General features: G+C 38.3%; 1 protein-coding gene across 1 annotated transcript; it reads left to right on the top strand.

The window, feature by feature from the left end:
* On the top strand, positions 1 to 26,354 carry CLPTM1L (CLPTM1 like). Its single transcript, XM_054632145.2, has 17 exons — positions 1 to 255; positions 1,149 to 1,249; positions 2,581 to 2,770; positions 3,532 to 3,674; positions 5,598 to 5,676; positions 9,464 to 9,581; positions 10,967 to 11,061; positions 12,630 to 12,714; positions 14,051 to 14,154; positions 15,502 to 15,567; positions 16,587 to 16,637; positions 17,252 to 17,334; positions 19,139 to 19,173; positions 19,464 to 19,519; positions 19,602 to 19,646; positions 22,738 to 22,853; positions 24,076 to 26,354. Exons 1-17 carry the CDS (start codon positions 82 to 84, stop codon positions 24,152 to 24,154), a joined length of 1,620 nt encoding a protein of 539 aa, XP_054488120.1. The 5' UTR covers positions 1 to 81; the 3' UTR covers positions 24,155 to 26,354.
* The last annotated feature ends 1,635 nt before the right edge of the window (positions 26,355 to 27,989 follow it).

Raw genomic sequence — 27,989 nt, 5'->3', positions numbered from 1 at the left:
AGCGGCGGCGGCGGCGGATCCCGAGCGGGGCTGCGGCGGGGGGCGGGGGTGGCCGCCGCCATCGCCATCGGCACTGTCACCATGCTGAGCCGCAGCTCCTTCACCAGCCTGGTGGTGGGCGTGTTCGCCGTGTACGTGGCGCACACCTGCTGGGTCATGTACGGCATCGTCTACACGCGGCCCTGCCCGGCGGCGGCGGACGGCGCGGCCGGGGGATGCGTGTGGCCCTACTTGGCTCGGAGGCCCAAGCTTCAGGTGAGCGGGGTGGGCACCGCCCGAGGCCCTCGGCGCGCCACCCGAGGCACCGCCCCTGCCCTCTGTCCCTGTCCGTGCCCTCTGACCCCGCTTCCCCCCCGTCCCTGCTCCCTCCGGGCCCTCTCGGCAGTGCTGGGCCTTGCGGAGAGTTCCCTTGGCTGGTGCGCGGGTGGGGCTTGGCTTCGTGTGTTGTATTGATTTCGTATATCTGCTGTCACACACGTACTGGTTAGAGCAGCGTTGCGGAAGAAATGCTGGGCCTGTTTAGTTTATAGAAGTCTTCATTAATTCGTATAAATATGTGAGAGGATGGGTGCCAAGGGGATGGTGCCAGGTTTCTAAGTGGTGCCTGGCGACAGGATGAGGAGTAATGGCCATAAACCAAAACACAAGAACTCCCACTTCAGTGTGAGGAAGAACTTCATTATGTTGAGGGTTGCAAAGCACTGGAACAGGCTGCCTGGGGAGAAGGTGGAATCTCCCTGTCTGGGGACATTCCAAACCCATCTAAATGTGTTCCTGTGTTACCTGCTCTAGGTCACCCTTGCCTTGCCAGGGGCATTGGACAAGGTGATCTCCAGAAGTCCTTTCCAGCCCTGACAGAGACCCTTTCCTTTATTGACAGGATCTCTGGTTCTCTGAAATGGCTCCACTTCCTTCAACTTCCAGAACAGGTCATCCCATTAAGATGTATTTAGTGGCTGGCTGTGTTTCTGTCCCCAAAAGGAGCTGAAAGACTTTTTTTTTTAACACTATTTTCTTTCCCTATGTATACAGCCTTCCTGCAACTGGGAGAATTAGTGAAGCTCAAAGACAGTCCTGTACTCTGAACATAGAGATGCATTAATTTATTTCCATACTCTTAATTTCTCTGTGCTGTGTTTTGCTTTCAGTTAAGCGTGTACACTACCACCCGGTCAAGCATTGGTGCAGAGAGTAATATAGATCTCGTTTTGAATGTGGAGGATTTTGATATTGAGTCCAAATTTGAAAGGTAAGGATCTGGTCTAGTAGTATCCAAGGTATCAGAGTTCTTTGTTGAATTCTGAAGTGTGCATCCTACCTAGGAGTTACATGGATGGAAGTGTGCATGAAGCCAAGGTAGATTTCACTATTGGTTAGCTTGGATCAGCGTGCTGTTCTCAGCCATATAGGCAAATGTTTTGCAGAAGTGTGCCTTGCTCATAATAGTAAAATTTACTTTCCATTGAGAAAATCTAAAGACAAATGTACCTAGAAGTGCTTGAGACTTGCCCCTAATCACATAGGTAGGACAGTGGCTACACGTTTTGTTTTGTCCTTAATTGCTGTGGCTTCAGTCCTGGAACAGGACTTAGATGTCAAGCCACATTCTCCTTTCATGTATTTTAGCAACATGCTCTTCCATAACTATTTGTCTACTAAAAATCACATGAGAAAACCTTATTTTCTGATAGTCTAGGGTTTGGAGATCTTCTGAAGCAATATTGGTGCCAAGACTGTGCCCTTATAGAAATTTTTTAATAGAACACTACACTCTGCATATGCCTCTGAACAATAAAAATTACTGGAACTACTTGTTTTGTCTTCAGATTTGCTGTCTCACTTTCGTTTTGTTTGTTTAAAATAATTGCCCCATTCTTGACTCTCTTATCATAGTCTCCAAGATTATTTCACTCTCTTCATTTTCTGTGACTAAAAAACTTGGTTAGAGTTTAGGTCATATTGAACTTCTTCTCTGACAGACCTTATAAGAATTGTTTTACTGACAGGTTCTGCTAAGCTATTGAAAGTATTCAGAGCAGAATAAGGTGTATTCCTCTACAGGAATAGAGGAGGCATTATGCAAGGGTGCAAGTAGGATGATTTCTTGGCTAATACAAGGGGAGTGACTTCATGGTTTGGGGCTCCAGTTTAGAGTTCTCTGCTTGGCATGCCTTAGCTGAGAAGTTACTTTATTAATGCAAAGTGTGTGGCAAAACTTTGTGATTTTCTTTTTAAACTTTGTATCGTGTATACGATCTGTGATGCATCTTCAGCACACGAAGGCTGGTTTTTTGCAAGTGCTGTCATAATTTTGGCCCTGTGACCTATCAGTAGAGGAAAGCAACAAAAGAATTGATGCAGTCCTATGTTATCTAGGGCAATAAAGTTGGGAGTGGACAAAGGTTAAACTATCTTAATATAATAGTAAATCTTTGGAAATGCGTATATTGTGATATATTGTATAAAAAATTACCCCATCCAGCTATGGAACATGTTAGCCAGAAGTAATTGTGTCTAGTAATAGTGAAATATTTCAGCATGTGCTATGTCATCTCATAATATATTTATTTTGTATTTTAGGACAGTGAATGTCTCTGTACCAAAGAAAACCCGAAATAATGGCACATTATATGCATTTGTATTTCTTCACCATGCTGGCATTTTGCCTTGGCAGGATGGTAAGCAGGTGCATATAGTAAGCCCTCTGACCACGTACATGATCCCCAAACCAGAAGAGATTAATTTGCTCACTGGTGAATCAGCCACACAGGTAGGTGTGTGTCCCATCTATGGAAGAGCATCTGCAAAATAAGGAATTTATTTTATAGCCATTTCTGGTGTTAGTATCTGCTGTGCTTGCATCATTAAACTAAGGATGATAAAACAGAAAAAAAAATCAAAATCCTCTTCTTAATTATCTTGCTAATAGCAGACCACTCAGCAGAGCAGATGCAGAGCTCTTTAAAATGCTGGCTAGTTGTTTAAATACTATCCTGGTTAACAGTAATCACTTCAAGGATTCATTGCTTTTGGTAGAAACACTGTATTGCTCTGTAGCAGCATGGTGCTGCTTTCTATAGTGAATTGAATTCATTTGAAATAATATGCTTTGCTGTTGTAAAATAGTAGAATAAGATATGAAGACAAACAGATAATGTTTGGTTGATCATCCTTTTGACTGTTTTGAAGTAACATCTGATTACTGTTTCGTCCTGATTTCAAAGTGATTTCTTCTCACTAGTATCCACAATCCTAAGGTATGAAGGTTAATTAGATGAATATTCCTTCTTGATGAACAAGGCTGTGAATGGACACTGAAGTTTTTCAGTGTCAGATTGTGGTGGCCCTTTAAAATCCATTCTGTTGTATTTGAGCAAAAGACTTGATCTTGTCAAAATTAAGGTAAATTGTTTCTTAGCAGGCTTCTGGTTTATGATATAGTTAATGACCCTCTGGATTCTGTGAGTTAGATTATTAGCTTGTTCAAAATTGTGTTGGTTAGCAGTATGCATTTTTATTCTTTTTTTTAAGCAAATTGAAGCAGAAAAGCAGCCCAATGCCCTGGATGAACCAGTCTCTCACTGGAGATCAAGACTAACCTTAAATGTCATGGTGGAAGATTTTGTGTTTGATGGATCATCGCTCCCTGCTGATGTTCACCGCTACATGAAAATGTAAGTTGATGACTTAATTTTGTCAGATATGGTATTTATAAACTTATGTCACATTTCTTCAAAAATCTTCCTTGATCTTCTGTAGTACTTTATGTTTAAATTGGCACCTAGAGACAAGGGCAGATGCTCTTAATGCTTGCATTTTGGTAGTGACAAATTGCTGCTAAGATACTATGTACTAGAAAGCCTTACTGCACATACCTGGTTCCTGGACAGCTCAGAGTTTACAATACTTTTTCTGTGTGGAGTTACTATAGTAAGGCAAAGCAGGACTACAAAGACACAGGTAAAATGCTATAGCAGACCTCAAACCTATTTGTTGTCCAGTTGTCCTTCTGGCCTTCAGAGCAATTGCCATCCCATGACCCTTTCCAGTTTTCCTTCACCTGCAAGTTACTTGCACAAACTGGAAGTGCTGAAGTGGTACAGCTGATCTCCTAGGAAATCTTTTTTTCTCCCTTTATGATTCGCTTTATTTTACTTGGATAGTGTGTGTTCCTATGTTATGTCATTTTCCTGAAGAAAATTCTAACAAACAGGGCTGGGTTTTTAGGCCTCTAGGTGCAGGCAGTAGCTTCTGCTCACAGCTTGCTTCAGTCACTTCCAGTATCAAGCATATAAGTAATGCTCTACAGGCTTGTGCTGCTGTATGTTGATGCCTTTCTCTACCAGGACCCTCATAAATCCAGAAGTAGTTGGTTAACCAGCAGACCCCCGGGTTCTGGGATAGCTTTCCAGCCAGAATAGGTAGAACCATAACAAGAAGGGGTTGTTGGACTGGGGTTGATGGATGAGGTAGTTTTTTCTGGTTGATTTGCATCAGTGATGTTTAATTATGGCATTATACAGGAAAAGAGTTTTGATATGAAATAACTGGCTGCAATTTCAGTAACGATAGCTTTAATCATAGTTACTACATAGAAATCAAATCACTTCAGTTAAATAACCAAGCACTGTTTCTGAGCCTCAATTTAGTCCTTTTCTGTGTTACTGTTGCACATTGTGCATTTAGTGTGCAGTCTCTTAACATGCATGGAGACTCTTTTCTTTTGTCAACAGCTCAAGTTCAACTTTCAGGCTTTAAGAATCTCCATGATGCTACTCCATAGATTTTTACCAAGAACATCACAGTGTAAATACCTAACTGCCTTTCTAGTGAAGACTTGAAGAATTTGTCTCTGTTAGTGTATTGGGCTAAATAATTTTCCAAGATGCTGACATAGCAACTGCATGTAGGTCATAATTTACTAAATAACTTTACAGTAACCAATTTGATAGAGGGCTTGAAGGCTAGGAAGTAATTATTGGATTCATGCAGGTTGATGAGGTGGTATAGCAATCCAAATGAGAGTTTCTGTAGATGGCAGAGAAGATTTCTGCTCCTTGTACAGTCCCTGCAGTAGTATCTGACCTTCTCATTTGTGCATCAGCCAGCATCACATTCATGGTCCCATATGGGCAAGAGCATGAGACTGATGTTGTGCCAGGCACCAGTGAGTGGGGGAGATGGTGGGGGGGTGTCATGGTCGCAGTAGGAGGGGGATATTTGAAACAAAGGACACAAATATATGGCAGTAAACTTCAGCATGTTTCTCTTCCGCAGACTTTTAAATTTCCCTTGGTCATTCAAAAGCTTCAGCATCATCACAACCGATTTAACTTGTATTTTTATTTGCTTATTCTGTCTTTCTACAGAAGAGTGAAAACAAACAAAATTTTTCAATACCTGTATCTTTCAATGAAAAATTGATTCTGGACTAGTGGCTAATTTCTTGCTGTGTGTTAAAAGAAAATGTGCTTGAAAAGATGGTGGGACATTTCTACATGGGTAGATTTGAAAGTGATGAATGAGTGCTAATTTGAATAAAAGTAGTTTTCTTTTTAGATCACTACAGTTATAAAATCCATGTTTAAACATCCTAGGGTTCAGTTGGGGAAGACAGTGCATTACCTTCCAATATTATTTATTGATCAGCTAAGCAACAGAGTGAAAGATTTGATGGTGAGTAATAGAATACCTTTAATTACATTTAACAGTTTTAACAGTAATCTTCAATGTTGTTTTAAGATTTTCTCATAGGTTGTTTGCTGTAATGAAGAAGTATAAATGCACAAAAGGACTCAATGACCATTTAACCTAATGTGACCTAATGTGGTAATTGCAGAAGCTGGATCTGGGTTTTGAGACTTCTCTCTGGCAGGAGTATCTGTCAGTCTTCTATTCCACCAAAGATGTTTGGATTCCGTTGCTTTTGCCTTTTGGGTGGATATGGAGGACATCCCTGTAGCAGCAGTAGTGGCAGGACCAGTTTCTTCAGTAGTTTGACTCCCTAATAGTAGATTCTCATACCTTCTAGGCAAATTGACAATATCCACAGCTGATAGTGGAGCTACACTTGAGATAAGTCAGTAGCTATTCTCTTATCTCCTCAAAATTAAGATGTGAGTAAATTTCTTGGTGCTGCTGTCTATCATGTTAGACTAACCTGAGCACCTGAAAGTTTGGTGTCACAATACATCTAATGATTTTGTGCACTTAAATAAATCAGTACTTTGAAACTTAAGTAAAAGTTGGATGAGATTTCTGGAGATTGCTAGTCCAATGCCTCTTCTTAGAGTAGGATCACGTGGAGTGAGTTTTTCAAGACCTTTTCCGGTTGAGGTTTGGTTATATCCAAGGATGGAGAGACCACAGCCTGTATGGGCAACCTGCTTTAGTATTCAGTCACTCCAGCAGTAAAAAAAAAAAAAAAAAAAGAATTTTCTGTATTCGGTTTTTGCCCAACTCTTATCATGTAGGAAATCATGCAGTTCCTTTGCTACAGGTTACACATGGCAGTCCCATGTAGCTAAATCATGTTGATCTTAGCAGCTCGTAGTTAACCCTTGCAGTTCTTTTTGCCTTGACTGGAATTTGGTACTTGGAGTTACTGAGAACAGCAGTCTTGGGGAATGCCTCAAAACTGTTAAATGAGCACATCTGAATTATGCACCTTCTAGTTGAAAGCCTTTGTAGATGTAAACTTCCCATAAACCTTTAAAATTGTCTCTCCAATTCATTACTTTAGCTCAGAGAAAGGGTTTTGTTACTTAGTGTTCAAGAGAATCTTTAGAATTTTGTGTCCCTTCCACCCCAGATTTGTACAGCAAAATAAACTCCTGAGCATTTGTTACAAGTCTTGACAGCAGATTGTTTTGTCCAGTATTTTTTTAGATATGTATTTGTAATGTCTGTGTTAGTGATCATTGTCCTTTGTTTAAAGTTTTATCAGTGCTTATCCAGTCCAGTTCAGTACATTCATGTGAACTTTTAACTGGTCAAGTCAGGTACCCTGTTTACAAATAAATTCAGTATTCCCATGTTACTAATGACATTCCTGCAGTTGTCATGCATGTCACAGTTAATATTGTTGTAACTCACTGCCTTAGAAAGTCATTAAAGATCCTGGGAAGTGCTGCAAAGACTATTCCACTAAAACCTGCAAACTTCCCTGTCAGCACTGGCTTGTGTGATGTCTCAGTAGTGATTGGCCAAAGTGCTCTCAAGCCCTGCAGAAAGAGTGGTCTTGTAGTAAACATTCTGTAAGAGAGTAAGCAGTAAGTGAAGAGCAGGCATGAATAAGGCGAGAAGGTGGTACAGCTTTTGTGGAGCCAGGTTAATATTTGAGTGTAAATAGGGGCACAGACAGTATCTGTTTTCTATTCCTGACCTAAAATCATGGAGCTGAAGATGTGTTTTTCCTGCTTGTGCTGGGCTGTGTAGATTGTTAACTGACTCTCATTTTCATCAAGATGTAGGTCTTCTGTGGTGAGTACTGCAGTCTAGAGATTATGTGTTCCTCATGTTCTTAACGTGCTTGAATGCTGTGGGTTTGGGATTGCACAGAATTTATTAAAGAGATAATTTTAAAATTCGTACCACTGAACTTATTTGCAGTGTTTGCACACTGTTTTGTAGTATTGATTAAGTAGAGTGCTAGAAGTAATGATGCTCTGATGCCATACTGCAACAGTAGGTGTATTGCAGGGATTTGGTCATTCCTAGCTTTCAAAGGCTTAACAACCATCACACTCACATTGAGGTTGTGAGGCACCACTTGTGGGTTTTAAGTTGTTTGTTAAGAAAGAATTCATTCTTCTAATCTTACCTTTATTTTAGTTTGCTTTTGGGGTTGGACAATTCCCATCTCTGTCTTCTGTTGCAATCCAATTTCCTCCCTACAGTCCCCCTAATTCCTCCATAGTAATTCTTTGTCTGTGCAGAGTGCATTTGCCACATGCTGCTTACCCAGGCATTTGCAAAATTTTTGTTTCTTGTCCATCCTCCACAGATAAAATTTCTTTTCCCTTTCTGCTGTAAATGTTAACACTCTCTTTGATAGACTGAGAAATTGAAATTAGACTAACTGAATTACAGGAATCCTTTGAAAAAGAGAAGCAGTGTGAAAGATGTTCATATGGCTTTTGGAAAATGGCTGTAGAATCTTGCCAGCATTCTCTACAGTCAGCTGTAACCACACTTGATTTTTTGTTTCATTCAGTTCAGAGATCCCTGACACTGTTCTAGTTTCTCAAGCTTTTCTCTCTGCTGTATTCATAAAACTTTCTCAGCTTCCCTTCCTGTCCTTCATGTGCCTGCATGATCTGTCCCTGTCTGAAAAGCTTACAGAGTCTTGTGAGGGTGGTGAAGTTGAGATTTGTTTGTACTCACTGGAGGAAAGAGTGAATGGGAGAATGAATGTAGCCCGCAGTTAACATCTAAATGATAGGTGGGGAGCCTAAAGCCATGTTCTGTGTCACAAGAATCAGAAGCCCATTCACCTCAGTCAGGTGTCAGCTAACTAATTACTGTAGAAACAGATGCAGAGTAGAGTAGCAGGTCTGAGATGGGAATTATGACAGGGAGTAATTAGGAGCCTGGAGCAGCTGATCTTGAACTCTTGCAAAGAGTGCCTGCCAATCTGTCATCCTGGGCTATCCTTGGAAATGTAAAACAGACTGCCTGAACATGTTCTGAGATAGCTGAGATAGCTGCTGAGTATTCTAACATCTTAGAGGACAAGGGGCTTTTTGTGGTGTTTTTAAACCTGTTTGAGAGGTGGGCAAGGATAGCTGTCATGCAGAAGGAGCTGAGGCAATTTAAGACTTTTGTTTTTTCAGCTTAAGTAACATGTAGATGATACAGTAGGATTAGCAGAGATTTAATTTTTGGGGTGCAGAAAGAAAATTTTTGTGACACTCCAGATCCCAAAGTTATCTTACTTAACTTTAGCTGTGGTGTTTTCATTAGTCTGAGCTAGTGGCATCATCTTTCTTCCCCACCTTTTCAATTTCTCTCAAAATCAGCTTCAATGAAGTAAATTTCTGACTGTGGCCTTTGGGATACAATTTTTTGTTGGGTTTTTTGGGGTTTTTGTATAATATTCTAGTTTAGGTAATCTTAGCATGTACATTCAGAGAAGAACTGTCAAAAGAGTTATCTTAAGCACATGTTTCCCACTTTATGCTGCCATCTCAGAGGCATTTGTATACAGGAACAGTGAGGTTGCTATAGGAACTTGAACAGAACAAACTGCTAATTTAACATTTCCTGGAAAAAACACAAAGACTTCAAGCATGATATAGAAGTCCAAGATCTTATTCCCTTTTAATGACAAACTGAGTTCATAAAATTGTGTGATTAAATTATAGTGTGATACAATCACTTTCTTGATTTTAAAAAATATTAATGGAAGTAATTGTTACCATTTTTCTGCTGTTAAAGATGAAACATTCTTTTTGAAATGCAGGTTATAAATCGTTCAACAACAGAGCTACCTCTTACAGTGTCATATGACAAAATATCTCTTGGAAAACTCCGATTTTGGATCCATATGCAGGATGCTGTGTACTCCCTCCAGCAATTTGGTATGCTTACCTTTAATGACTTTAGGCTAAGAAACCACAAATAACCCCTTAATTTGTTTCTTTTATGTACATAGATGATATTTTTTTTTTGGATAGCTGGTGAAGAGATTTAATGCTACAAACCTTGTGTTGATTCACCTTAAGTTAAAGATAAAAATATATGTTGACATGTGATAGGGAACAAGAATACAGAGGTGAATTAACCATTTTTAAAATGAATTTTATTTGGATAGTACTCTGTAAAAGCATTGGAGGACATAGTCAAGAAGAGCATTTTCACCATGGGTTATCCCTATCATCCTGGAACAGAAAAGTTGGATCAGTGGTACATAGGCTTTGATATAAGGTATACACAGCTGCTCACTGTAGCCATATATCTGCAGAGAAACACAGGCAGGCCATACTAAGTAAAATCCAACTGCTTCTCCTTAGTTCAGGCATATCTAAATTAAAGACAGTTATGTCTGCTAAACATAACTGTCGTGAAAGAGTCAAGTAATTGCTTGCTCAGAGTTTGTGGAGGGCATTTGTCCACCATCACCTCTTCATAATTTTTTGTGAGCCTCCTCAGAATTGAAGTTTTCATATTCCATGCCTTGGTTGTTGTGTGATAGACACAGATATCAAGACCTCTCATCCCGAGTGTACCTCCTGTGCCTGGAAAAAAGGCCTGTGTAAGGTGCTGCTTGTTCCCCCTACATATGTAGATAGTGAAACAAATTTTCTTATTGGAATAATTTCTGGAGCAGTCAGATTAGTAGAAAAACTCCAAAATCACTTGTGAATGGCCATGTACTTGCTGTGATGGCAAAGTAAGTTGATGCTGCACTCAAGCACCATTGCCATAAATGCAACATTGCATATTTTCTGAGAACTGTGGACTTCGATCATAATGTTGCATCTATGGCCATGTTTCTCACTGACTTTCGTTGTCCGTTGCTGTGTAGTCCTTTTCTTATTTTTCAGCTTTTGATGTGAAGCTCACTCTTCCTATGTATCAAACTAAAGTTCAGAGGTCAATTTGTAAAACCTTTTTTTTTACTTCCTGCTCAGCCAAAATGATTTAATGTGTCTTCCCATTTGTCTGTCAGGTGGTCAGCTTAGGTTGTAATTACACAACATGTTAAAGGCACATTACAAAACACATTGTAATTACATAAGTCAAAGGCTTGTAACTGGTGGGGTTTGGGCTTGGGCAAGACAAATAATTTGTCAAAATATAGGTAGATTAGGATTTTACCTATAAAGCTTCCATCATGTTTTGGATTTATGATTCCTTAACAAAACTTGTGCAGGTGACATTAGATTCCTTTCACGCTGGACTTGAGCATAACAGCAATGAACTGTCAGGTACTTCTTGCACAATGACTTGTTCTTTTTTGTAGGGTTTTCAGAAAAGGATGCAGATGAAGTAAAAGGAATTTTTGTTGATACTAACTTGTACTTTCTGGCTTTGACATTCTTCGTAGCAGCGTTCCATGTAAGTGGTTTTCGTTTTTAGGCAGTACATAATATGGGGGGAAAAAAAATGGGGGAGGTGTGTCTGACTTTCAGGTGTTCCATTTATTAAGAATTATTCTTGAAAATAGTAATTTCAGTAGAGCAGTGGAAGCATTATCTGGTACAAAAGTCAGCTTTATTTCCAATACAGAGTTAATATAAAAACCTTAAATAAGGCAGACATTTGAGATAATTATACAGAAATTAACAGTCTTGACTGAAATATAAAACATTACCTTCATTATCACTTTTTTTCAATTGTAGTTGAACCAAAGCCCCTAGAATTAATATGCTTGTCAACATTGGTTTAAATTTTGTTGACTTCTCACAAGGTTCATCACTGCAGTAGCATAGCTGGGGCACCTGTATTAGGGTTTGAGTCTCTGACTTCTAATCCCTGCAGAAATTTAGATCAGCTGATATTTTCTGAAATTGCTTCCAGAAATGTTCCTGTAAAGTGTGGAGTGCTCGTGATTATTTTTTTTGTTTTCGTTTGTCCCTTTTTTAGCACTGGCTTAAATCTGAACCTTGATTTTAATGAACAACTTTTTTTAGACACTGGGAATGTTTTTGTAATCTACAGTTACACTCAACACAGTTCCCATACTCTGGGAGAGATAAGAACTTGCCTGGAATGTTACATTTCTTTATACTTACATTGCACGCAGTTAACTTGTTTGGAAAGCCTTAGACTTCCATGGCCTAGTAATTTAATTTTTCCACTCTGATCATCAGATTGCAAGGTATCTGTAGACTAGGACAAGCTTTTCTGATACTTCTTTCTTTTGTGTATCATTTTCCCAAATAATAAAAAACCCCAAACCCCCCAAAAAACCAGAAAAAAACCCCAAATAACAACCCTCTTCCACAAACAAACAAACCCCACAAAAACAACTGAAAATTTCCTCATTAAAATCTACTGACCCAAGAATTTCTGGAATCTGTGTTTGATTTTTTTTTTTAGACACTGAAGGCTTAAAGGAAATACCAAAAACTATACTGAATGAAAATACTGAAGAAAATAAAAAAGTTTCCTACAAATAAATTGAATTCTAAAATGTCCTGGAAGTTTAGGTCAACTTAGTGACAAAATACAGAGGAAACCTGCCTTGCTGTATTGTAGGATTTTTTTTTTTCTAAACTTTTGATATTAAGCAAATGTAAATTGACTATCAATCCAATACTGAGCATTTTTAGTTTAATTTACTGTGCTTGTCCCTGTGGTGTGTGGTTCCTCAAGGTCCTTGTTCTTCACCCTCAGTGATGAATTATCCTGTATTGGGTCTCTGGCTTGCTTTACAGGACACTAATCTGGGCAGCATTGCAATGGTAGTGTTTGAAATTCATCCTGTCATTTTACATTGCTTTTAGAGCCTGGGCTTCTACAACTTTTCTTTTTAGGTTTTATTTGTGAGTCTTAATTTTCATTTCTGAAGCTTCTAAAATGGGGTTTTTTTAGTACCATGTTGAATGCATTGTTAGCATTTTCAGTCTCTCATTAGTGTATGTTTCAAATGAGCAAATGAGTATGTTTCTGCCTATTCGCAGCTTCTCTTTGATTTCCTTGCATTTAAAAATGACATCAGTTTTTGGAAGAAAAAGAGGAGCATGATTGGGATGTCTACAAAAGCAGGTATGGACTAGAATGCAAAGTGTTGTCTATGTGCTGTCTATTTTATGGTGTGTGTTTTCAGTCTTGCTCTAAGTTAACACTTTGTAGGTTTATAGAGATAGCCAAATGAGATGGTTTGTGTACAAAGAGATGGCTAACAGGCTACACAGATGGGTCTAACTTTGTTAGTTCTGTGCTCAGGTATCACTTGAATTCAAGCACTTGTGTCACTACTGAGGTTTGACTGTCTTGGAATTGGGAATTAGATTAATAGTGAGTCAGTTACCATGTTTTCCTTGCTGAAGGAATAGAGAAGTACTTTGAGAAAAGAATGAAGAGCAGGAAAAGTTCTGTGGGTGGAGAGAATGTGCTTTCATGAGTAATGCTGTTCTGCAAGTCCCTTGTGTTCCTTGTAGATAACTACAGGTTCCAAAATATTTGTGGGTGGAAAGTGCTGTATTGTAATGCTCTTGCTTGATTTGGGCTTTGATGTAAACAGGAGCAATAGAGGCTCCTGGGGTGGGGGGAGGGGGAGAGCATGGGAGGGTTGACTTGATTTGTGTACAGGAAAGATGAGAGAAACATAGTGATCTGACATCCTGCCAAGCCTTCTAGAAACAGATGAATAGCTTTTTATCCAATCTTGATTATGAAGCAAAATTGTAAACCTGGAGTCACTTGACCTCTGAGACTATTCCTAATTCTATCATATTTATAGATAGATTAAAACAAGTAAGGAACATCAATACCGGGCAGGAAGGGCATTCTGATTTATGATGAACAACATGCTTTATCATGTGGAGAATCCATCTATCATTTTTATGAGTGCATTTGTTTTTTTAAAGCAGTTGTACTGCTCTTGGCATGTGTATGCCAAAGTGCTTATAAAAATTCAAAACCGTCCATGGAATTTCAGAAATAAGAGTCAGCTGCCAGATTTGAGTCTCAGTAAAGTCAAATTCAAAAGACTTTTAACATTTACAAACAATAAATGAGTCTCAAATACTGACATTATATTATCCCACAGCCTTTCAGCTTCCAGGAGACAAGCATAATGAATGTAGCTCCTAATTGTACTCACATATTGCTGAATTGCTTCAGTACAGAAATCTTCATTAAATGTTCCAATTTTTGTTCATCTCCTGTGATAAGGATTGCATAAAATGTTCTTGTTCCCTATTTGCCTAGAGATCATTGGCTGTTTCTAGGACTACTAGATATATCAAGATGTACACAGAAGAAATTCATACCTAAATTGTGTAAGACAGAATTGTACCAAATAGACCATCAGTCTTCTGTCATCTCAGCTGTTCATTTAAATATTAATAAGCCTTCCATTTTCATGTTTTCTGTCTAGTGCTTTGGCGGTGCTTTAGTACCGTGGTAATATTTCTTTTCCTTTTGGATGAACAAACAAGTTTATTGGTACTGATCCCAGCAGGCGTTGGTGCAGTGATTGAGGTGAGTTCTTAAAGCTGTAGCACCAGATACCAGTATATGCAGCAACATCCACAGTTTATAGTAGAAAAATAATGCTAAACTAGTTACTGGAAAATTCTGGTGTAGCTTGCGTGTCCTTGGCTTTCAGTGACAGAGGAGATGGTGTCCCTTCATCAAATAACTAAACTGGAAGTATCTGTTTTTTCTGGGATGGGCCAGCTGATATTGCAGAAACCAAACACAGTGATGCTGAGGTTCCACTTATCACATCACCCAGGAGGCCTCACTCCTGGCCAAGCAAGTATAACCATGTCAACAAGCCTGCATGGAAGCACTGTCAAAGAGCAGGCTGTGTGCCCACAGACAGTGCCAGGACTGAGGTGATTGGGGAAGGAGGACAAGGAGGAGAGTGCTGCCTGTGTGCATGATTCCAAAAGTCTGCATCTAGTCAGTGGGTTGCAGGTAGCACAGCTGTCTCAAAGTGACAGCAATCTCAGTGACAGTACATCTCAGAGGAATTTGTCTGCTAGGAAGAGCTTTTTCACAACTTGGACTTAACTCCTGTTTCTCATGCAGTGCTAATAGTGACATTGAATTGATTCTGTAAGAAATTATTTTCTCACTTGTACCAAAGATAACAGTAAAGGATTGTCGTTACACTATTCCCCTTTTTTTTTTGTCTGGAATATATGGTGGGTGAGAAGAGAATATTGGTGTATCTAAAGTTAAGCAAATTAACTTTGTCCACAAAAAGCTTCAGGGAGTGCAGCTCTCCTGGGGACCTGCATTGCCTAAGTTGTCAAATCTGTATAGCAGTGTGGGTACATGAGTAAATTTTCAGGTGAACTGAAACTTCAGGTTTATGTTAGGGTCAGGCTGTTACAGCTGTACAGTAAGTAACCAAATAATTCAGCAGATTCGCTGATTTTTGCTTGTAGTTCACTACTGAAATGTAATGACTATATAAGTGCCAGCTTAATCCCTGTTAGGAGTTCTGAGGCACTTTCATCAAAGGCACAGAAAAAAACTTGCTTGGCAAATGACTACTGGAATTTTCTAAATGCCTGACCTGGGGTTCATCTTGGTGCTAACCCCACTTAGGCACTACCATTCAGATATCCTGGAACACTACATTACTTCACTTAAATTACATCATCTGATAAAGAGACGTAATAGTGCAGGCTCACAACATTGTACTTGTTAGATTACATTGCATTTGGTTTGTGTAGACACAGGCAGTGTGTGCTGCAATCAGGATGCTACTGCTTTATGCAGTGGGTGATTAAAATAGGTAATCTGGAATCCTTCATAAGATATTCCTTTGTATAATAATCTTTTATGTGCATTTTTTGGTTTTGCTAATCACAGCTCTGGAAGGTGAAGAAGGCCTTGAAAATGACAATCAGGTGGCAAGGTTTGAGACCCAAATTTCAGGTATAGTAGACATTGCTCTGTTAATGATTACACTCTTGAGTCATCCATCTGTTTCCAGGTTACCGTGCATCTTGACTTCTAGTGAAATGAAGAATTTTTTTTAATTATAGAAGTTTCCCGTATACATCTCTCTATGAATGGCTTAGTCCAATAGCAGGATGAGCATTTGCAAACCTGTTTCTTTCTTTGAGTTCTTTAGAAGAAGCAGCTATTTGTATGTATTTATGGTGCAAGAAACTTCAGAACTTTTCTGTCAGTTCTGCTTAATCTTTATAGGTGGGCTGTGCTGCTGCCACTGTGTTGGAAAGGCACACTTAAGTGACGTCATATTTTGAAATAAGAAACTGGCTTTTTCATGAACCGGTAGTGTAACTTTTCCATTATGGAACTAACAGAAGATATGGCATGTTCTGGGGACAGTACACTCTTAGATGATTCTTCTGGGTAAAATGAAGTGCTGAGATTACAGAACCTGCAGTGGCAAAGTGCAGTCTACACTGAAAGTTTATCTTGCTGGCAGAAGAAACAGTTGTCTAATATTCAGTATTTCTGCACAAGAAGTGCTGGGGTTTTGTGCTGCTTAAAGTCTGTGTCTGGAGTGACTGGTGGCTTTGCTTGTTCCTATGTCAAGGAACTGTGTTGAAGCACGCAGAATTTCTGGACATGTGGAGGTAATCCATAACAATGATAATCCATGACCTCTTCGTGGTTATGGTTTTTCATAAATGCTTCCTGTATCTGACAAATTTCTAGCTACTTGACTTTGGTTTTGCTTTGTGAATTCTGCTGTTTCAACGGCATTTCTCTAAGCAAAGAAATCCTGGAAGTTTGGTATAAAATATGAGGTTAAGATTTAATCTTTTTGCCTACACCATATTTAGTAGGCTGCACAGGACTAATATATGACTCTCCTATACAGAAGCTTATAAAAGCTTTGTTACCTGCTTAATGTAGAGAGTTGGAGAGCAAATGCTTTCCCCTATGTTCTCATGTGATTATGATTTTCATATGTGTTGCAGTTTGGTGCATACAATGACTCTGAAAAGAAAACCGAGGAATATGATGCCCAGGTAAGAGGGAATCCTATGACTTGTGATCTACAAAGTCTGTATATGTCACCTGTTGATTGACTTGTTTTGCTCTTTTTTTTCTACAAGTGTATTTTCCACATCTTCACAGTTGTGAAGTGGATCATCATTGTGTAGATGATCAGATAGTGAAGATACATTCTGATAATTTATGAAAGGAAACTGTGAAATAGTTCTTTTGGTTGTTGAAACTGGTTGAGGCATTGCTCTGAGAAGCATTACCACTCAAAAATTTGAAAGCTGTTATTTCTACTTGTTATTTTTACTGAAAGAAAGTTCACATGGTTCCTGATTTTTGAAAGGAATTGAGCATAAGTGACAACATTGGTGTTAAGTAGGAAGCTACTTGTAGAGACTGATCTTTGCGCTGTCTCTTGGTGCCAACACTCTGAGGTGATTGTCTGAATTGGGCTTTGGAATTTTCACCACCACCACTAGAAGTGGAAGCATAGTAGAAATTATAGCAGGCATTGGGGAATAGGAAAATATTTTCAGGAAAAAATTATGTGGCTGTCTTCTTTTCATGGCTATTTAATGCCATGAAAAATTTGTCCATATAGAATGTGAACTAACAAACTATTTTTCTTATCCATTAGGCTATGAAATACTTGTCATATTTGCTCTATCCACTGTGTATTGGAGGCGCAGTTTACTCCTTGCTGAATGTCAAATACAAAAGGTACTGTAACTCTGTAAAGATCTTACAAGGAATTGAAACATTCCCCATTTTTTCTATATGGTTATTGAAATCAGTTGTTAGTTTGATGCATAGGCCAGGAACTAGAAACTTCCTTGTCCTATCTAAAGTTGAAGAATATAGATTTTTTTTTTAACATTCTGTAAGCAACAGGCTGTTGTATTTCACAGGTTACCTGATAATTACTTTAGCACAGAATTCAATAGCTTGCATACATGTCAATCAGAAGAGGAGGAAGAAAGCTACTATTGACGTTCAGAGGGCCAGCTGGTGATAGGAGAGATGAAAGGAATTCAGTGCTTGAACCTGTCCAATAGCAAAAAGAAGCAAAAACCTTCACAAAATCATTTGGTTTGAACAAGAGGCTTCTTTGTTCCTAGATATGATAGCTATGATGGCAAGCAAGCAAAAGCATTTTTTAGAAAGGGCCCTTTATTCCTTTAGAGCCATGAACTTCCTGCCATATAGTAATACTTCAGCAAGAGCTGGACACTCAATATTTCATGAACAAATGAAACCCTTGTCACCTTTCACTCAAAATAGCTGGTTGATTTTTTGTTGGAGAGATGCAAGCAAGTGTGTAGCAATGAGACTTTTTTGTAGGAAAATCCTGCAAACACAAGCATGGTGAGGACATGTAGGCATTTTTTAATAGTCCTTAGACCCAGATGGGATGGGAGAAAACAAGCAGTAGTAGTTTTTCCTAATGTTATTTTAAGCTGTTGCTGCATAAATGAGCTGTAACACTCATACTAGAAACTGGGGCAATTTCTGGGCTATTAGAAAAGCATATTTTTCAAAAGGTTCTTGTCTTAGTAAGCAGCTAACAAATATGCAACATTTTAAAATTCTGCTTTTCTGACAAAATTTTTGAATTTGTTTAGTATTTCAAAATACTGTATTTCAGGTATTTATGAGCTGCAGCTTAAGGAAGTGAAGGCAATTCATATAATAGAATTCTTGCCATTGTTAAATCAGTAAGGAAATGTGCCAGAACAAATAATTTTAGCAGTGGATTATCCTTTAATCTTGGAGGCATTTTCTGATTCATTCTTTAAATACTTGTGGATTACTGAAATGCTGCTACAACTGTAATGTTGCTATTAATGTGACAGTAACACAGCAGTGCAAGTTTAATTTTAAATTACATAACCAGAGTGTGACCAGTTATTAGCTGTTCTTAGCTGTTCTCAGAATTGCAAGCAGGAGTATGGGATTCTGTCATTGTCTGTAGCCCTACCATTATTTTGTTAGGATTGTGCTCCATTGAACATCTGGGAAGGTTATTAGATGTAAAGAGGGAAAAATCTAGATTCCTTGTATTTACTTTTTTTTTTTAATACCTACTGTTGTGGTTTGCACTGAATGGTACTTGTTAAGGCCTTACTGTGCCATATTAAGTGACTCTTTAATATTTAGAACACAGTGTTATCTTTGCAGGCCTTAATACAGTCAGGTTTCAGTGAACAGTATTAACATACACAGTGCACAATATCTCATGTCAGTTACCTGATTATCAACATAGATGTCTTAAAATGGTGTGTAAAAGTATAAAACCAGTTGATAAATCTGTCAAAACTTCTTGTATGGACTGATAAGTATATTTGCTTAAACTGCCTTCTCTGGAGCCCCTCCAGGGAAGGAAGATGTGAGGTATTTAGTTCTTGTGATGGAGAAATTTATAACACAGCTGTTTCTGGGAGTAGTCATGTGGTGTACAGTGATGTATAGGATGTGTTATAATTTTGGCTGAAGAGAAATGTAACTGTACTGTCTTTATTTGTAGCTGGTACTCCTGGTTGATTAACAGTTTTGTCAATGGTGAGTCCCTTCTGTTCTCTTTTCTATACATATTTTTTCAGATGAAGGCCAGGACTCAAAAGTAGAATATTAACTGCTGTCCTTTGCATCAGTGTAATACAGATCAATAACTTATTACTAAATTATCACAGTGATTGAAAAAGGGAGAAGAATCAACCCAAAGTGAACAAAAAAATTAGATGCATCTTCCTTCTTTAGGGGGAAAAAATGAGTGAAATTAGTAATTAATGGAAGTACAGTCGTGTGGTTAACATCTGTGCATTTGTTTGTTTTCCATATTTCATCTTCAGGAGTGTATGCTTTTGGATTCCTGTTTATGCTGCCCCAACTATTTGTAAACTACAAGGTAAGATTGGAAAGTGATGAAGGTCTACTTTTCTAGTCTCTTCTTCCAGACTTGATTACAATTTGATACTTTTTATTTCTAGATGAAATCTGTTGCACACTTACCATGGAAGGCTTTCACATACAAAGTAAGTAAAGCTCTAATTTAAAGTTGTGTGCAGTCATTTTGAAAATTATTTTCTGTAAGAAAAAGCCTAATAATAAATAGCTTAAGGATGGCAGTACTTTTTTTGTTTTAAGAACTAAACTTGTTTGCAACCGTCCTTAAAATATAAAACCACGTTGATTTTCGTTTTTCATAATGACTTCCATATGATGAGAAAACTAAAACTTGCATCCTAGTTTTTATGATAATTCTGCTTTTTGTACTGTCAGCTGTCTTGCATGAGTGCAGATGTTGGTATTGCAGACAAATCTATCAGTCTCAGTTAAATGCCTTATTTTAAGAAGGTGTCAATGCATCACTGGCAAGGAATAGTTGCCAAGAAACAGTTAGGAATGCTAAAAGACCTTATTTTGGCAGGTTCCAGGAGCTACCAGAGGCTGAAGTAATGTACACACTGTTCTGTGCCAGGGTGGTAATTGTGAGCTTCTGGGCAAATGTGAGGGGGGATTGTTCCATGGGGGAAGAGCAGCTGCACTGTGGTGTCCCCACTGCCTAGACTGCCCTGGTAAGGCAGTGCAGTGCTGCAGCCAAGCTCAGTACCAGAACTTGGAGGGGAAGGTGAGCTTATTTAAAACCACAAATCAGCTCACTAACCCTTTGATAGCTGCATACACACAAGCACCCATTCGTGTGTCCAAGTGGTTTGTATAGTACCCAGGCACCAAGATGATAGACCCAAGTATCCCAGTCAACTCTCATATGCACAGATATGGATAACAAGGGACACCCACTGCTGAGTTCTCACGTCCCCTATGTTCTCCCTCAATTAGCAACTCTGTGCTAGTTTTGTTCTTGTACCACTAAAGAGGTGATAGTGTTTTGACTATCATTTCCCACCAATCCCAGTCATCAGAGTTTTTGTACTGTGCTTTGTTTTCCTGATCTTTGTGTCCTGAGAAACCCTGGCTGGACGTGCTGGGATCATCAAGGCCCTGATGCCATCACTATGTACCCTTTTTATTTGTGCATCCACTCATAAATGCGTTCATTTTTCCTGTGCTGATATATTACAATTATCCAGAACATCTGTACTTTAAAAGGAGCAGTGTTTAAAAACTGCTCAAGAAATGGTGTCCAATTCTGAACAGAAGATATGGGACAAAAGAACTAAAACATACACGCCTAAAGAGACTACAAAGGCTTTTCCATTTCTAGGAGCCTATAGCAATTGTCCAACTTTCTAGTGCCTTCTGTTTTAAGGAAACAGGGTGCATCTAGGGAAACAGATTGAAATGTAGCTGGTAGCAGAATAGCAACTAAGCAGTGTTTGATGTGGAAATAGAGTCAAAAATAACAATAAACACAGTATTTCAGGCATATACTAGGCAAATCAGCGTGTTTCTTAAGAGGAGGGAGCAAAAGGTATATTACTGAAATAATTCACAATTTTACTTCACCAAAGAAAATAACTGAGCAGAGACATCAGCAGTTAAATAAACAACAGAGGGAGGTTATTCAAGCAAATAACCTTTAAATCAGTACAACCTTGCCTTTTCTTACAGAGCATTTATAGTTCGTGTTTAGATGCCATAGGCTATCCACAACAAAGGCTTGTGTGTGTAGAGAATGAAGTCTATTTTTGTTTTCAATTACGTTTCATTTAGACATTTGCTTGCTCTCTTCTTCACTTCAAGTGGAAAGAAGAGTCTGAGGGTTCACCTGTGACCATTGTTTTAGAGAGCTTTGTTGTCTTTTTTCCTTAATTTGAACTCTGACTTACCAGTTTCTGTGGGTTTTATGTTTCATTGTTAATAAAGAGTACCTTCAAGTAAGGTAATCTCAAAAGAAAATTATCCATTCCAAACACTATCAAATGGGCTGCCTTGGTGCATTCACTTGCAGTGCCTTGTGAAGACTGCCTGTGTGCCTGAAGGATGGAGCATTTAGCTTTTTCTTCCCATTGTTATTGTAGGATCACTCAGCTGGGTGTTGACTTGGAAAGGCTGTCTTTTCCAGCTTGCCAAGGTTTTTGGTTTTGTTCCATGACAAACATTTGCACAGGCTTGAGAAATGCCAGCCATATTCCTCATTCACTTCAGACTGATGGATTTGTTTTGACCTGACAGAAAGAGCTCTCCTGTTGTAACTAATCTCTAACTGGAGAGAGAACTCTCTCCTGTCCAACACCCCCATTTTCTCCCGGTATTTTCTTCCATCATATAAACATTGGTTCATTTTGTAGAGTGAGTTTTGTGCTTACATCACTTGCACCCTTCTTATGGTATGGATTAGCATAGAGCTTGCTAAACTGAAAGGAGCCATGTTACTGACTCAGTTTGTTAACCTAACAGTGAATATTCTTTGCTGGGTTTGTTTCCTGATGTTTTCAGTGAGTTTTAATAAACTGTTTTTTTGAAACAGTTTATTGCAACATGAGTACTAGAGCTGGTGCACTGTAAGAGTTGATACGTACACCCTTCCTGTAGCCAAGAGCCAAATCCAGAGGAGTTGCCTTTTGGTTAAATTACTTTTCATTATTGCTGCAGAAATAGAGCCTATAGTACACCTAGTTGATTGGAATTGGTGTAGAAAATTATCCATCCACTATTCAAGACATGGTTACTTCCAGGAAAGCACTGAAAATATTTTAAAGTCTTTCCAAGGCTATTAAGTTAATCTTCTTAAAAGCAATAAATTAACAAATTTTTACTCAAATTTCTACAGAAAACGAAAGTGAAGTGACATTTTGTACATCTTGTCATTTGAGTAATGGATGAACCAAAGTCTGAGGGTTTTTCCAGTTCCTTTTGAAGTTTTCTCTGAAATTGAGTATGTGTTTTTTCCCCTCCCATGACAATACTCTCACTTACCTGAAACAGTCCTACTTCCTTTTTACTTGTAACTTCTGGTCTGTAGTAGACAGTATGTCTTCATTAAAAGAAGGCATTTTAAAGTTTGCATTAATTAGTTTTGCAGCATAACTTTTAAGTGTTGTTATAAATATGGAGGAAGTCTGTGTTCCCACAGAAAAATATAAGAAGCTTCTAACTTTGTATGACTGATGACTTCCTTTCTTCACAGCCAACTGAAGTATACTTTTCTTTTATCTGTAGGCATTCAACACCTTTATCGATGATATATTTGCTTTTATCATCACTATGCCAACATCTCATAGGCTGGCATGCTTTAGAGATGATGTTGTGTTCCTGGTCTATCTCTACCAAAGATGGTATGACTTCCTTTAATATTTGTTACAGTTTTTACAATGCTATAGATGGTTGCATTAAGAGGGTTGCTTTTGTTGCTATAAAGAGCTGTAGATTGGGATAGACTTGGAGCAGAAGCTTTACACTATAATAATGTCTAGTATAGTATGGGCTGGATAATGTTAGTTATGTATATGCCTAGGAAAGGGAATGGTGAGCAGGGCACCCTGTAAAGGAGATCTCAATACAAATAAGAGGAACTAAACCATTTTCCCATAACTGACAATAATCCTGGACATGACACAGAGTAGTAAAAAGATTCCTCTTCTCACAGTACTCAGAATTTTTGTCAGTTACCCCTTTTCCCTCCCCACAACATCCTTCTTTTCACCGGATTTGGAAGTCGCAAATCCTCCCACCCTCCAAAAAAAAAACCAAAACAAAAGAAAAACCAACCAAAACCTACAAAAATAAAAACCACAAAAACAAAACAAAAAACCCCCCACAAATCAAATGTGAGACATAAATACCTGAAGTTAGGGAAAGGAGAGAAATTTCTAAGCTTGTATTCACCTTAGCAGTTTTGGGCTTCTAACCCTTGCTGAGGGCCACATCTCCATATGCTCAGTGTCTGAGGCATGTTCTCCAAGGTGCTCTGCAGGGCAGTAGTGAAAGGTGTTGTGTGATGGGGGACTGCCCTGCTCTGCCTTTCTGTTTACCTGGTTTGCAAAAACAAGTTATCAGGTTCTCTGGTAAGTTGAGTACCTGTTGAGTTTGAGATTCTTTGAGTAACTAAAATCAGGTAGGGAATAAAGCTATATGCACTACTTATGAAATATTGTTCATAGTGAAGTTACAGAAAGTGTATTTTTGTTTCCAAGAATAAGCATTTTTGTTTATTGTTATTTTTGTAGAAATTAAGTGGTCAGCAGCTTCTGATAGGGGCTGGGCACTGGTTTCAAGTTTGACAGATGTCCTGGATTGCTTGAGGAAAGACTCCAGCCAAGCTTTAAGGGAGCTAGTACATCTCTTAAGAGGTTCTGTTATGAGACAACTGGTTGAGTCATATTGTGAAAAAGCTGATATGTCTGTACAAATCTTTAAAAATGTTGGGGTTTGCCCCAAATGGGAATAGAGAATATGATGACAAATAAATTAAGTTTTAAAATTAGGCATCCTAGAACTACTTAATTCCTTCAGATAGGAGGCTGTAATGTAACTAAAGATTTGGGTTTTTTCTTCCAGGCTTTATCCTGTGGATAAGAGCAGAGTAAATGAGTATGGAGAATCTTATGAAGAAAAGTTAAAAAAAAAAAGCTCATAGAGAATAACTAAGAACTGAAGAAAATTCTGACCCCTGGACTCTTCCTCATTTTGTGTATTACCTGGTCTTAAGGAAGGAAAAACTTATTAATAAGAGTATTTTTAAAGCTTAAGACAGAACTACATGGACAATACATCTTCTATATTGCCAAAATCTAGTTTTGATACCCTCCTCTTTCAAGACCCTCTTCGTCCTCACAAGGTCTACAGTCTGCCAGATGACATTATATAAACTTCCTGCATTTCAGCTTCTCTTCAGTGAAAACCTAAGCATCCTGACCATTGTAATTAAGATCCAAATCTGTGTTTTTAAGACAACTCATGAACTGAAACTGTGGTGCCTGTGCCACTAGGTTATGAAAACTGAAATAACAAGACACTGTGCTACAGCAGAATCAAGAATTATTGCCAAACTGGGGGCTGTCAAAAATAAAAGGTATAATATTGGATTATATTCTACTTACAAATCATTCTCATTTGATAATGGAGATAATGGAAATTATAGAAATTGTGAATTCCTAGCTAAAAAGATATATTGTTGGAAATATAGGATAAGGTAGATGGCATTGTTAAACTTCAAATTCTGCCATGTTCTTGGCCTACGATATGACAGAGGGTTTCAGTTTTCTTAAAGTGAATGAAGGTGTGAAAAAACTGTAACATGATTTCTTTTAATATGTATGCGAGTTCATAGAAATCTTTCTGTATTGTTGACAAACCTGATTTCTTGGCATAGAGGGTATTCATGTAATGCAAATCATTGTTACATGCTGGGAAGATCTCTTAATGCTTCCTAAATTCTTCATCATTTGGTACCACAGTGACCTACTAGACCAATTCTGTCATGTTTCAAAGGGAATAATTCCTCAGTCTTTTCCTCTCTCCCTCCCTGCCCCATCCTATTTTTTACATGAAACACACATCATTCAAATACAATTATTTTGTTCAAGTACAGGTTCAACAAGCTGCATGATGCAGAGAAAAAAAATAACCTGGTAAAGAACAATTCATACATTTCAATTTAAAATCTGTATTCCATGGGAATGAAATTCATTAAGGGAGGCATTTTGATCTGTTTCTTTCAAATTTGTAAAAAATAATCAGGTTGAATTGTTATACCAAAATACAAACTCCACAGCTATATCTAGAAACCATCTCTAAAAATGGTTAGAAAAATTTTTTAAATCTTCAAAGATTTTTAAAAGCAAGTTTCTTAGTAACAGTGAAGAAAATACAGAGTGCATTCCTTTCAACAGCAAAAAAAAAAAAAATTTAAAAAATCCAAAAGGCAGAATTCTAGTTTCCAATTCTAGTTTTGCTTTGGTCAGTAAGTTTACAAATAAACCATAATGATACTTAAGTTTATTGAATTGCATGCTGTTTGTGCAAGGCTGTTTAACTTCAATTTGTCATGAATTGAAAATATCCATACAGGTCAGCTCCTGTGGTCTGTAACTACTTGGTGAAGTGGATTTTATCCAGTTCTGGTACTGCAAAAGTCTGAATGTATAAATATTTGGGTCCAAAAAGATAAAGAAGTTTGCCTGACTATTGTGTTTTGCTACAGACTACAGCCTTTCCTGTACTGAAATCCTCCTTACACACTGCTGACAATGGAAAGGAGTCTTGAAGTGAATATTTATCTCCTGTTAATGTTAAAGGCTCTTTATGCTGTTAATTGTAACTACAGATTATTGACTTTAGCATTAAACACACCTAAGTAAGTCTATGCAAAACTGGGGCTGCATTTGCTGTATCTTGTACCTGTTTTGAATTTGTTTGGAATGAGCTCTTTACTGTTAAGCAAACAAATATTTCACATTAAGGTAAATGTGTGTGAAAAGTTTTCCTGATGTAAAGAATGCATATAGCACATTCCCTTTTTGTGCCATTTCAAAACAACCAAGTCATTGGTTCTTCTAGAGTAGCTTCTCAAAGTCCAGAATACCGTATTTGGGTATTTCTGATGTTTCCTGGCTCAATTTTGTACACAGAAAGATTTCTTTAGCACCTTTACATACTGTGAGTTTCCTGGTCTTCTGTCTTGCATTTCTTGACACTGACCTCATGATATTCTCTACAATAGTCATAAAGCATATAAAATTAGAACATTTTAAGTCTAAGATGAGCAAGACTTTCCTGTTCAAGTCATTGTTTTATGCATTCCATTTCCAAATAAAAGACTTGGCATACAGGATAAAGAGTTACCTTTTGTTACTGAAAAGAAAGGTGGTAAAAAAACTGTAAGTAGTAGCTTTGGAGATACAAGATTATATATTAACTAATTATATATAAACTTTCTAGTTGTGGTAATGACATCATCTAAAAATGTGGTTCTGTATTTGAACCAGCTCATGCTGGATAATCAGTATTTTAGAATCTGTCTAAGTTTCCAATGTGATGGTGTTCGCAGGGGTCTTAGGATGAGGTAAGAGACAAGGATCTGACTCCATGTTTCAGAAGGCTTGATTTATTATTTTATGATATATATTATATTAAAACTACACTAAAAGAATAGAAGCAAGGATTTCATCAGAAGGCTAGCTAAGAATAGAAAAAGAAAGAAAGATAACAAAGGCTTGTGTCTGACCGAGACAGTCCAAGACAGTTGGACTGTGATTGGCCATTAATTAGAAACAACCACATGAGACCAATCACAGATCCACCTGTCACATTCCACAGCAGCAGGTAATTATTGTTTACATTTTGTTCCTGAGGACTCTCAGCTTCTCAGGAGAAAAAATCCTAAGGAAAGGATTTTTCAGAAAATATGGCTACGGTCCACGAGTAAGTTAAAAAATTCCTCACTTCTAATGGGATTTACTGTTGTAAGCAACTAGGTGAACATCTCACATTCTCATCTTCATTAGGCTTGTAATGGGTTTGGAAATTATAAGATTACTGTGATTTGGGGTTGGGGCTGTTTTAGAATTAATTCAGAAAACCATCATATGCTTCTGGAAGCTGCTCTTGCCCAGGATTTAGCACTGCAGTCCTGATTCTCTAAGGACGTAAGTTACAAAAGGCAGCTGGCTGGACTCTGTGGGTGTAGATGGCCCATGGTGCAGTGCCTCTGAGCTGGGACAGAGACTGCACTCCATTCCTGCACAGCTCTTCACTTCCATACCCTGCTACTTCCTCCTCATCATTTCCTGCTGCTCTTCTCCAGGAGGCGACCTTCCACCCTTTGGACTTTTTCCCCAGGAGGCACAGGACAAATGGATTTACGAAACAGCAGCAGCACAGGCAGGTTTTTCTTACCAGCAGAGCTCAAGAAGTCTGCTCTGCTGTGCTTCTGTCCCTCTGGAGCTGCAGCCTCAGCACCAGTACATATTCCCTTTAACATGACACTCCAGTAACTCAGCTACAGCACATACAGCTCAGCAACAGAAGCATTAAGACACAAAATTCTGTAGTTTGTCTGCAAACACCATGCTTTCCAGTTTTTTTTCCATCAGAAGATAAATCTCATCTTGAAGAAGTAAAATGTGGCAATTTATTGGTAATAACCTTTGTGTTACAGCTTACAGCTTGTCTTTATTATACAATCTAAAAGAGGTGAGAAGGGACTTCAGGAGGCTGCCCACTACCAGCAGAGCCTCTTATCCCTCTTAATAACACTAATTGTGCTTTCCTGATAGTCCCTTGTAAAGCCCTCTGAGTGAATAAATCTAACAATAGGTATTGAGATACGAAGCCAGAAAGAGCCCAGCCTTCCCAGATACCCAATGACTGTCTCTGACTCTTCCCATCTCCCACAAAGTGGGAGGCCCTGTGTGAGGATTGATGCACTTTCCCAGCGATTACAGAAGGATAGAAAAAAGATATTAAGCTGT

Source organism: Agelaius phoeniceus, chromosome 1 (genome assembly GCF_051311805.1).
Source record: "Agelaius phoeniceus isolate bAgePho1 chromosome 1, bAgePho1.hap1, whole genome shotgun sequence".
Classification (NCBI taxonomy): Eukaryota; Metazoa; Chordata; class Aves; order Passeriformes; family Icteridae; genus Agelaius; species Agelaius phoeniceus.
The sequence above is the reverse complement of the archived record's forward strand: the minus strand, read 5'-3'. Positions and strand labels throughout refer to the sequence as shown.